The sequence below is a fragment of the Pogoniulus pusillus genome, chromosome 12 (assembly GCF_015220805.1).
Source record: "Pogoniulus pusillus isolate bPogPus1 chromosome 12, bPogPus1.pri, whole genome shotgun sequence".
NCBI classification, from domain to species: Eukaryota; Metazoa; Chordata; class Aves; order Piciformes; family Lybiidae; genus Pogoniulus; species Pogoniulus pusillus.
The window spans coordinates 29,777,327-29,789,844 of record NC_087275.1 but is presented as its reverse complement, the minus strand read 5'-3'; the positions used below and the strand labels follow the sequence as shown (position 1 = coordinate 29,789,844).

Sequence of the window (12,518 nt, the reverse complement as noted above, 5' to 3'; positions counted from 1 at the left end):
TGTGTCCTTGCTTTCATACATCTCAGCAAGCCTAGGAGTGAAGTAGACATCACCACTGTATTCTTTTCACTGCCTATAATCTAATCTTTCTCGTTAAAAGATTCCAATTAGCCTCAAACTAACACATCACAGTAGGAACCTGGGTGACAAGCTACAGGAGCAGAGGATATGGTTTCAAACTGCACCAGGGGAGGTTCAGGATGGATATTAGGAAATATTTCTTCACTGCAAGGTTTGACAAGCACTGGAATGGTCTGCCCAGGCCAGTGATGGTGTTCACCATCCCTGGAGCTGTTCAAGCAGTGTGTGGACCTGGCACTTAGGGACATGGTTTAGTGTTGACCCTTCAGTGCTGAGTTGAAGGTTGGCCTGGATGAGCTTGGAGGTCTCTTCCAACCAGTTATATTCTGGGTTTCTTTGTGTTTCTGTGGATTCTTAACTTCTCTCCCCAAACAGGAAACCTTGGTTTATCAGCAATTAATTTTAATTATTTCCTATTTTTATAGCTATTTTTTTTTTTCTTTCCTAGTGCAAGCCTGATTATTTCTTCTTGAATGTGTTAAAATCAGTTCAGGTTGGGAAACAGAGCAAAATAAAGCTTTCCTGTCTAAATGTTTGTTCATTTCTCTGAAACAAAGGCTGTTGTTTCCTCTAAGGAGGATATACTTGTCAGTAGGCATTTAAATATTGAATAACTTAACAGATGTTTTGGGTTTATTAGGAAATAGTAAATGATGCTTGTCATATTCTTGCTTATTAGAAGTGGTTTTACTCGTGGCTTGTGGCACACTCAGTGTTGCAGTGTGCTTGAAATGCACAAAAGGTTTTCTTATTAAGCAAAGCTACTTTTGCATCTGGTAGTTGAGTACAAAATGTTCATCAAGCATAGATTTAGTTAATGGATTTAAATAAAACATATTCCTAAGCATTAATGAGCTGAAATTGTTTTGTTCTCTGGGATTGTTTTTTTTTCCATGGAGTGAGACAGGGGAAAAAATTTCTCTGCTCCTGCACTTGTCTGAGGTTCTTAGTTTTGAGGGAGTTGATTGGAAAGAAAATAGTTTTGTGGGTGAGCTGTGAGCTCCAGTGCCTCTCTAGGAACTGTCACTGTTTCTGGCATTTGCTTTCTCTGCAAAGAACATTTTTGACTCTGGAGGGTTAGGAGATTCCCATGCCATATGAAAACTTTTCATGTAGTTAGTTACCCACCTGGGCATTGTGTTCTTACTGCTTCTGGGAATATGGAATGAGGTCAGAACTGAGTCAGTTACCTTCAGTGCACTCAAATGTTCAGCTTTATTGTTGAGAGTGCACTTTCTTTCCCGGGGTACATCAAGGAAAGTGTGTCCAGCAGGTCTAGAGAGGTTCTTCTCCCCCTCTACTATGCCCTGATGAGACCACACCTCGAGTTTTGGGCTCTCCAGTTCAAGAGAGACAGAGATCTGCTGAAGAGAGTCCAACAGAGAGCCACGAGGATGATTTGGGGACTCCCCTATGAAGAGAGACTGAGAGCCCTGGGGCTGTTTAGTCTGGAGAAAAGAAGACCGAGAGGAGATCTGGTCAATGTGTATCAATATCCGAGAGGTGGGTGTCAAGTGGAGGGGGCAAATCACCTTTCAGTGTTGCTCAGCAATAAGACAAGGAGCAGTGGATACAAACTGGAACATAGAAGGTTTCACCTCAGTGTGAGGAGAAACTTTACAGTGAGGGTGACAGAGCTCTGGAGCAGGCTGCTCAGAGAGGTTGTGGAGTCTCCTTCTCTGGCGACTTTCCAAAGCCACCTGGTTGCATTCCTGTGCAAACTACCCTGGGTGCTCCTGCTCTGGCAGGGGGGTTGGACTTGATGATCCCTGGAGGTCCCTTCCAACCTCTACCGTTCTGTAATTCTGTGATTCCTCATTTCTATGATTTTAAATAAATTTCCAACACATGGAATTTCTAGGATTGCTTTTTTGGCTTTTGCCCAAGGCTGCAGGAATGTATTTAATTGATTTTAGTTTCATCCTAATGCCAAAACAATCACACAGTTGTAAAATGGTTTGGGTTGAAAGGGGCCTCCAAAGATCATCTAGTCCAGCATCTCTGCAGTCAGCAGGGACATTGTCCACTAGATCAGCTTGCTCAGAGCCCTGTTGAGCCTGACCTTGAAGATCTCCAGGGATGTGGCCTCAACTGTCTTCCTGAGCAACCTGTTCAGGTGATCCACCACCCTTATGGTAAAGAACTTGTTCTCAACATCCAATCTAAATCTTCTCTTCTCTAATTTCAAACTATTGCCCTTTGTTGTGTCATTGCAGACCTTTGTAAACAGTCTTCTCTTCATCCTTCTTGTAGGCCCCCTTCAGGTACTGGCAGGCTGCTATTAGGTCTTCCCAAAGCCTTCTCTTCCCCAGGCTGAGCACCCCCAGCTCCTTCTGCGTGTCGTCATAGCAGAGGTGCTCCAGCCCCCTAGTCATCTTTGTGGCCCTTCTCTGAACCAACTCCATCAGGTCCATGCACTTCCTGTGTTGAGGGCTCTAGAGCTGGATGCAGCACTCCAGGTGAGGCCTCACCAGAGCAGTGCAAAGTGGCAGAGTTACCTCTCTCTGTCTGCTGGCCATGCTTCTTCTGATGCAGTCCAGGATGCCATTGGCCTTCTGATCTGCAAGCTCACACTGTCTGCTCATGTCCAGCTTCTCATCCATCAGCACCACCCAGCCTTTTCCATAGGGCTGCTTTCTCTCACCTCATCTCCCAGCCTGTATTGATAATGAGAATTATGAGCCTGTTACCCAGCTAAAGAAACATTTTTGGAACATCCTCCTTACTGAAATATTTGTTGCAGCATCCTATGGCTGTGGTTCATTGGTGCTAGAAGCTTCTTATCACAAAATATTAACACAGCTAATGAACAAGTTGCAAAAAGACAGAGGTTCAAAGTACTTCTTGTGTAGATCAGTGAGTGGTGTAACAAACTAGAACAGGATTCTTGCTGCACATTGCTTCCTCTGTGTCATAGGAAGGGATATGGCAACAGGATTATTTTCTTAGTATGTAATTACAAAAGTAAGTTACTAAGGGAGGAAAGAGTATCAGATCTACACTAGATAACTGAAGGAGCTCTAGAAAATGACAGGTTTTGCCAAGGCCCTAGCAGTGTTAGTTTTTCACCTTATGCAATTGGAGGGGAGGCATTTTTCTTTCCAGGGGGAGGAGGAGAGGAAAAAGGTTTATGGCTGGACTCGATGATCCTCAAGGTCTTTTCCCTCTGCAATGATTCCATGATACTAATACATATGTGATTTTAAAAAATATACCCCCCCCAATCTTTTCACTTTGGTCTTAGGTTCCTTTTTTCTGTTCCTTCACATCTCCAGCCCTAGGAATCCATAGAAAATAAGTGTGCCTTCTGGGCCCCTCAATTTAAGAAGGACATTGAGGTGCTTGAACGTGTCCAGAGAAGGGCGACGAGGCTGGGGAGAGGCCTTGAGCACAGCCCTACGAGGAGAGGCTGAGGGAGCTGGGATTGGTTAGCCTGGAGAGGAGGAGGCTCAGGGGAGACCTTGTTGCTGTCTACAACTACCTGAAGGGTGGTTGTGGCCAGGAGGAGGTTGCTCTCTTCTCTCAGGTGGCCAGCATCAGAACGAGAGGACACAGCCTCAGGCTGCGCCAGGGGAGATTTAGGCTGGAGGTGAGGAGAAAGTTCTTCCCTGAGAGAGTCATTGGACACTGGAATGGGCTGCCCAGGGAGGTGGTGGAGTCGCCATGCCTGGAGCTGTTCAAGGCAAGGTTGGACATGGCACTTGGTGCCATGGTCTAGCCTTGAGCTCTGTGGTAAAGGGTTGGACTTGATGATCTGTGAGGTCTCTTCCAACCTTGGTGATACTGTGATACTGTGAAATTTGTTTCTTAGCCCTTTGTTTGTCAACTGAGATATCTTTTGTTTTGCCTTAAGCATCCTTTCCTCAGAAGGTTCTCTTCAGTGGTTTTAAAATAAGGAATCTTTAAAAGTAGTTGAGCTAGCAAAGATTTCACCTTGAGTATTGTGTTCAATTTTGGGCACTCCAATACAAGAGAGATGTGGAGGTGCTGGAGCGGGTCCAGAGGAGGGTAACGAAGCTGGGGAAGGACCTGGAGAATAAATCTTATGAAGAGCAACTGAGGGAGCTGGGGATGGCTAATGTGAAAAAGTGGAGGGTCAAGGGAGAGCTCATTGCTGTCTACAGCTACTTGAAGGGAAGTCATGGGGAGGCTGCTGGTGGGTTCTTCTCAATTGAATACAGAACAAGGGGCAATGGCCTCAAGCTGAGACTGGGTAGGTTTAGATTGGACATTAGGAAAAAGGTTTTCACAGACAGAGTGGTCAGGGTCTGGAATGAGCTGTGCAAGGAGGTGGTGGAGTCACCCACTCTGGATGTGTTTAAGGCTTGTTTGGCTGTGGTGCTTAGGGATATGGTTTAAGGTGAATCTTGTAGAGTAGGGTTCTAGGTTGGACTTGGTGATCCTGAGGGGTTTTGCCAACCTGCATGTTTCTGTGATTCTGTAATCCTAAAACTGTTCTTTGTATATTCCTTTATTTTTAATCATTCCCTTTCATAAATCACATCTTCAGTTAGTTAGTGAGTTGAAGTAGAATTTGGACAGGGAATTTTGCAGTTTGATGATTGCTTGCCTGCAATTACAGTCTTGCTGTTTATATTGACTCAGAGTTCAGGGGCAAGAGAATGTGTGGTGCAAGCCTTGCTTTTATAAAGGGAAAGAAAAAGTTAAAGCAGAATTTCACAGCTGTTCACTGTGCTGAGGAGTTCGCAGGTTTCTAGAAGTATATGTTTGCTGGGGGGGGGGAAGGGGGCACGGCTGTACAGATGGGTTGCCAGGCAATTAATTCTTCCTACTTGGATTGCCTGCAATAAGAGACAATCCAGCTCTCATGAGCAGCACGGTGCTGTTTGCAAAAGGAAACTACCGAGTAACAATTTTCCTGTTCTCCTTTCTTCTGTCTTCCCAGCTTGGCTGTAAACCTCCCTTCTGAGAAACTGCTGATGATTGATATGATAGCAGTGCTGTCATTCTTTATAAGCAGGAGGGAAAAAAAGAAAGGGGGAAGAAAAGGAAAGGGGGAAGAAAAGGAAAGGGGGAAGAAAAAGAGAGGGGGAAGAAAAGGAATGGGGGAAGAAAAGGAATGGGGGAAGAAAAGGAATGGGGGAAGAAAAGGAATGGGGGAAGAAAAGGAATGGGGGAAGAAAAGGAATGGGGGAAGAAAAGAGAGGGAGAAGAAAAAAGGGAAGAAAAGGGGAAGAAAAAAAGGGGGAAGAAAAAAGGGAAGAAAAGGGGAAGAAAAAAAGGGGGAAGAAAAGAAAGGGGGGGAAAGGGGGAAGAAAAGAGAGGGGGAAGAAAAAAGGGAAGAAAAGAAAGGGGGAAGGAAAAAACGGGGGAAGAAAAGAAGGGGGGAAAAGGGAAGAAAAGAGAGGGGGAAGAAAAAATGGGGGAAGAAAAGAAGGGGGGAAAAGGGAAGAAAAGAGAGGGGGAAGAAAACAAGGGGGAAGAAAAGAAAGGGTGGGGAAAAGGGGGAAGAAAAGAGAGGGGGAAGAAAAAAAGGGAAGGAATGAGAGGGGGAAGAAAAAAAGGGAAGGAAAGAGAGGGGGATGAAAAGAGAGGGGGAAGGAAAGAGAGGGGAGAAAAAAGGGGGGAAAAGGGTGAAGGAAAAAAGGAGGGGGAAAGGGGAGAAAAAAGAGGGAGGGGAAAAAAAGGGAGAAGAAAAGGGGAAAAGAAAGGGGGGGAAAGGGGGAAAATAAAAAGGGGGGAAAAAAAGACGGGGGGGGAAGGAAAAAAAAAAGACAAGAACAAAAAAAAAACCCCAAAACCACACCAAAAAAAAAAGTCCTTTTTTCTTCTAGGTATTTTAATAGAGTCCCATTAAGGATGTATTGCTGACTGAAATACTGGCACGAAGGGCTCTCACTGAGCTGAGCCCAGGCATTAAGAAGTCAGGCAGTCGCCTGCTGCCTTGCAAAAGAACCTCGTGTGACACAGTATCTCCTGATTGGGGGGGATCATTACTGCTATTATGACTCGACTTGCGTAGGAATCTTAAATTTCATCTGAATGTCAGTAATAACCCTCTTAGCAAATTATCCTGAATAAAATCACGAAGGCATTTGATATAATAGGTGTTGAATTACTGGATAGATTTGCTAATTAAATCCTCTTTGTTCTGCTGCAGTTGACATTACAGGGTAAGATCTCGAACAATTATTTTCAACAGCTGTACTTTGTTAAGGGAAAAATTAACTGCAAAGTTTATTTTTTTGGTGTATTTTTTTTTTTTTAACATTTCCCCCCCCCCCCCTGCCCCTAACACTCAAAGTTGGCAGAATTTTGAAATGTGCTTGGGGGGAAAAAAAAAAGAAAATGTAAAACCAAAAATTCCATCGTGCAGTTGGTGATGAGAAGGTAAATATGCAGGTGTTGCTGTGAAAGCAGGTAACTACTGAAAGGCCTGGAGCACAGCCCTGTGAGGAGAGGCTGAGGGAGCTGGGGGTGTGCAGCCTGCAGAAGAGGAGGCTCAGGGCTGACCTCATTGCTCTCTACAACTACCTGAAGGGAGGCTGTAGCCAGGTGGGGTTGGACTCTGCTGCCAGGCAAGCAGCAACAGAACAAGGGGACAGAGTCTCAAGCTGTGCCAGGGGAGGTCTAGGCTGGATGTTAGGAGGAAGTTGTTGTCAGAGAGAGTGATTGGCATTGGAGTGGGCTGCCCAGGGAGGTGGTGGAGTCACTGTCCCTGGAGGTGTTGAAGCAAAGCCTGGATGAAGCACTTAGTGCCATGGTCTAGTTGACAGGACAGGGCTGAGTGCTAGGTTGGACTGGATGATCTTGGAGGTCTCTTCCAACCTGGTTGATTTTGTGATTCTACTGACTGCCTTGCTAATGAATTTAGCAAGCCTTTATAACCTTCTGTTTTGGAGCTGTTGTCACTTAACCAAGTGATCTCCTGTCAGAATGGGTAGCAGTAGCATATGCCAGACACTTCATAGAATCATAGAATCAGTCAGGGTGCTGGTGGTGTGTACCATAAAGGATTCTCTGTCTCCATAAATCACTTTGAAGTTCATCTAAAACTATACAAATGACTTTGAAAAACAAAACAGACCCAACTCCAGCTTTTCCAAATCTCACTCCATTTCTGAGACCCCAAAATATCATTATCTATATAGAATCATAGAATCAGTCAGGGTTGGAAGGGACCACAAGGATCATCTAGTTCCAACTCCCCTGCCATGGGCAGGGACACACTACCCTAGATCAGGCTGGCTACAGCCTCATCCAGCCTGGCCTTAAACACCTCCAGCCATGGGGCCTCAACCACCTTCCTGGGCAACCCATTCCAAGCTCTCAACACTCTCATGCTCAACAACTTCCTCCTCACATCCACTCTGAACCTCCGCATCTCCAGCTTTGCTCCATTACCCTAGTCCTGTCACTCCCTGACAGCCTAAAAAGTCCCTCTCCAGCTTTCTTGTAGGCTTCCTTTAGATACCAGAAGGCTACAGTAAAGTCACCTTGGAGCCTCCTCCACTGCCATGATGAAGCTAACTAGTTTGTGACCCTCTTGTTATTACCTACGTCACTGCTGTCCTCAGGGATGGCTGGGAAATGGGCTTTGCACAGCCACACAAAATGTGTACTGTGGATTAATCCTATTTAAAAAACAACTTCTTATAAAGAAAATAAAGTTAGCATTTTCTTTTTCATGTCAGGGGCTGGAAGGGACCTTGAAAGATCATCTGGTCCAGCCCCCCTGCCAGAACAGGAGCACCTAGAGCAGGTCACACTGGAACACATCTGAATGGTTTTTGAATATCTTCAGAGAGGAAGGCTCCACAGCCTCCCTGGGCAGCCTGTTCCAGTGCTCTGTCACCCTCACAGTGAAAAAAAATCTTCCTCAGGTTCACATGGAACCTCCTGTGCCTCAGCTTCCACTCATTGCCCTTTGTCCTGGCATCAGGCATCACCAAGAAGCAGCTGACTCCGTCCTCCTGGCACTCACCGCTTACATATTTATGAACATGAATGAGGTCACCCCTTAGTCTCCTCCTCTCCAAGCTAACAAGCCCCAGCTCCCTCAGGCTCTCCTCATAAGGAAGACGTTCGACTTCTTTAATCATTTTTGTGGCTGTGAATAGATAGCCTTATTTCAGAGAATGAGGTAGAAAATACCAGATTATCAAGGGGGAAAGATGGTAAAGGCTTCTTTTGCTTTACATCTAACCTCTTTGTTTCCCTTTCCCATTTTTCAACTCTCGTTGGAGAATCACAGAATGTTAGGGAATAGGAAGGGACCTCCAAAGCTCATCCAGTCCAACCCCCCTGCCAGAGCAGGAGCACCTGGAGTAGCTCACACAGGAATGCATCCAGGTGGGTTTGGAATGTCTCCATAGGAGACTCCATAACCTCTCTGGGCAGCCTGTTCCAGTGCTCTGTCACACTCGCAGGTGCTGTGCACATGGAACCTCCTCTGCTCCAGCTTACACCCATTTCCCCTTGTCCTGTCATTGGACATCCCTGAGCAGAGCCATGCTCTGTCCTCCTGACACTGCCCTGCACATCTTTATCAACATGAGTGAGGTCACTCCTCAGGCTGAAGAGCCCCAGCTCCCTCAGCCTGTCCTCAGCAGGGAGGTGTTCCACTGCTCCTGTTAAAGTCAGCAGCACCACTCAGGCTACACTGAACCAGACAGGACATTCTGGATAAGAAAACTTAGATCCAGAAATAAGATGCTGGATATGAACTTGCCTGGCCTAAATTACTTAAAAGAGGCTTAATTCTGGCACTTCCTGATTAGGTTTTATTTGAGCATTTGGTTCAATGTTCCTTTTTCCTCCTGAGGTAGAGCTTGTGCAAGCACATGCAATTTTGAGATTTGTTTTAATCTTGTTTTAGGGGAGTTAATAATAGCATTGATACAAGGTCAGATGAGAATTTACTCATGTAATAGGAGTATTGAGGTGACTGTGTGTTGCCAGGAGAGAGGTGGTTTGCTTTTGTTTTTGAAAGGTGAGAGCATTTGGAGTTAGCAACCTAATGGATGTGTTTTGCCTGCATTAGCTTGTAATTATATCATACACTAATCTGGGATTTGTTTCATTTGATTGTTTGGTGTTTTCTTTTTGTCATTTCAGATTTTGATGCATACCAAGGAGATGGTGCAAAAGGTAATGCTGAGCATTTTCATTAAACAACAACCCTTAAAGTGCACACCTGGTGTCATAGGGGTTTTTTTTATTTGAAGGGAACTGTAACCCAAACAGACCTGAAATCACTTCTTAGGATGCCTGGTTTACAAATGTAATCCTTCCTAATGGATTATAGCTGGTTTTTTTCCTTTGCCTAGCACAGATATGATCTGGCCCCTGCTTGACGCCGATGTATGACTGTTTCAAGCAAATTAGCAACAGTGCTAATTAGAGTTTACTCATAGACCTGTTACACCATGTGTTCTGGGGGTTTATTATGATTGGGGTTTTTTTTGGCATCCTTTAAACTCTGCCACAGGGTGGGTTTTTGACTCATGGACATAGCCATGCTGCAGTTTTTACAGCTGCCTTGATTTTCTGCCACTGAAGGCATCAGGATTAGAGTCATAGAATCACAGAACCAGTCAGGGTTGGAAGGGACCACAAGGATCATCTAGTTCCAGCCTTCTTGCCATGGGCAGGGACACCCTACCCTAGAGCAGGCTGCCCACAGCCTCAGCCAGCCTGGCCTTAAACACCTCCAGCCATGGGGCCTCAACCACCTCCCTGGGCAACCCATTTCAGGCTCTCACCACTCTCATGCTGAACAACTTCCTCCTCACATCCAGTCTGACTCTCCCCACCTCCAGCTTTGCTCCATTCCCCCTAGTCCTTCCATTTTTTCAGGTTGATGATGTGTAATTGAATGTACCTGACCATGTTCTTGGTGTTAACATTTTTTCTTTCCACCTTTTTCCTTTCAATGCCTTTCATATGCATCTCCAGCTTTATGTGGTTCCATTTGTTTAGAGTTTGCTCTGTTATCCTAGAGTATTATTGTAGTGATAGGATGAGGGGCAATGGTTTGAAATTGGAGAGATTTAGACTGGATGTTAGGAACAAATTCTGCACTATGAGAGTGGTGGCACACTGCAACAGATTGCTTAGGGAGGTAGTTGAGGCCCAATCCCTGGAGATCTTCAAGGTGAGGCTGGACAAGGCTCTGAGCAAGCTGATCTAGTGGGGCATGTCCCTGTTGACTGCAGGGGAATTGGACTGGGTGACCTTTGGAGGTCCCTGCCAACCCAACCCATTGTATGATTCTGACAGTCTGGCTGATGTGTGAACACATCTTTTTAAGCAGGACATTTGAACTGCTACAGTGATCAGAATGAGAGATGATGAAGAAGGGGAGGGTGTTAGTAAAGAGATGTGTTAGTATGCAATTTGTGACCTCATTGCTGTCTACAACTACCTGAAGGGACATTGTGGCCAGATGAGGGTTGGGCTCTTCTCCTAGGCAACCAGCAATAGAACAAGGGGACACAGTCTCAAGTTGTGCTGGGGTAGGTCTAGGCTGGATGTTAGGAGGCAGTTCCTCCTAGAGAGAGTGATTGGCATTGGAATGGGCTGCCCAGGGAGGTGGTGGAGGCATTGTCCCTGGAGGTGTTGAAGAAAAGCCTGGCTGAGGCACTTAGTGCCATGGTCTGGTTGACTGGCTAGGGCTGGGTGCTAGGTTGGCCTGGATGAGCTTGGAGGTCTCTTCCAACCTGGTTGATTCTATGACTCTGTGATTCTATCTCTACGTGTAATTGGTCATTAGTTCTGGGGGTACAAAATCTATAGGTCACAGTAGCTAGATCCTTATTCAAAAGGAGTGTCTTGTTCCTTGAGAGATCTGCTGCAAGGGAGAACTAACACAGGTAACCAGGTTACAGCAGAAGGAAAAATGGGCCTAGGAAGGTAGAAATAGGAAGCCACAGGCATAAACCAGAAAAGTGTAAGAAGAGCAGCCTGATCTGCACAGTCCTGTGGTGTTCTCAGGTGCTGTATGCACTACCCAGGACCTTGCCTGAAACAGAGTGGATTGCTTTTTTTCAATCCAGAATGACCTTTTTTTGGCAACAGTATTGTGATGACTACGAATAGGATGGGACACCTGATTGTGATGTTCTCTGTCAAGCACATTGGCTAGGTGCCTTATCCAAACAGCCTGAACTCATCCAGCAGTCTTTGAGTCTAAGTGCTCTTCTCAAATCCTAGCAGGCCAAAATTACTTTTGATTAAAGTTTCTGGACTAGTTCACTGCTTTATTTTTCTTGCATTTATTCAGCAAAATTTTCATGTGGTGAAATTTTAACTACTTAAGTGAAGAACTGAACAGTGATTTTTTTTTTTTAACAAACCAGTAGTTTAAGTTTCATCATTCTCTTTAGATGAAATGTGCAGACTTCTCACTAGAAAACTTACTTGGAATTTGTTTTCTGCCTTGTAATATTTGAGAGATAATATAGCTGTATCTGAAGGAGGCCTGCAGAAAGGCTAGGGAGGGACTTTTTAGGCTATCAGGGAGTGACAGGACTAGGGGGAATGGAGCAAAGCTGGGGGTGGATAGGTTCAGACTGGATGTGAGGAAGAAGTTGTTGAGCATGAGAGTGGTGAGAGCCTGGAATGGGTTGCCCAGGGAGGTGGTTGAGGCCCCATGGCTGGAGGTGTTTAAGGCCAGGCTGGATGAGGTTCTGGCCAGCCTGCTCTAGGGTAGGGTGTCTCTGCCCATATCAGGGGAGTTTGAACTAGATGATCCTTGTGGTCCCTTCCAACCCTGACTGATTCTATGATTCTATACAGATAATGATATTTTGGGATCTTGAAAATTGTAGAATCAACCAGGTTGGAAGAGACCTCCAAGATCATCTAGTCCAACCTAGCACCCAGCCCTGTCCAATCAACTAGATGAGGTGGGACTTGGAAAAGCTGGAGTTGGGTCTGTTTTGTTTTTCAAAATCATTTGTTTCATTTTAGATGAACCTTGAAGTGATTTATGGAGACACAGATTCCATTATGATAAACACCAACAGCACCAATTTGGATGAAGTCTTCAAGCTAGGGAACAAGGTAAGAAATCTTTTCATTGTAAAACTTCTGTACATGTCAGACTCTGAGCGACCTGCTCTAGTGGAGGATGGCCCTGCTGACTGCAGGGGGGGTGGACTGGATGACCTTTGGAGGTCCCTTCCAACCCAAATCATTAATCTGTTGCAACACCGAGTGGTAGAGATGGTATTAAGGGTGGGCTCTGTGGCATAAGCAGAGAACAGGCCAGAAGGAAGAACTTGACAACATAGGGAAGTTATGGAATAGTAAAACTTCAGAGTGCACTGTCTGCAGGTGTAGCTACTGTGTGCATTCACTGAATTTCATTTCTGTGAAACAGTTCATTGTATAATGAGGGTTTATTAACCAATCCTGAATTACCAGGAGACCAAATATTTGTTGAGCCAAAATTGTACAGTTCCTCCATGTTC

At 45.2% G+C, this 12,518-nt stretch overlaps 1 protein-coding gene across 1 annotated transcript in view; it reads left to right on the top strand.

Moving 5' to 3' along the window:
- Positions 1-12,518, top strand: part of POLA1 (DNA polymerase alpha 1, catalytic subunit) — a 256,555-nt gene that overhangs the window by 85,261 nt on the left and 158,776 nt on the right. The window contains 2 exon segments of the mRNA XM_064151984.1: positions 9,160-9,192; positions 12,016-12,108. Of these exon segments, the coding sequence (XP_064008054.1) occupies positions 9,160-9,192; positions 12,016-12,108 (126 nt within the window).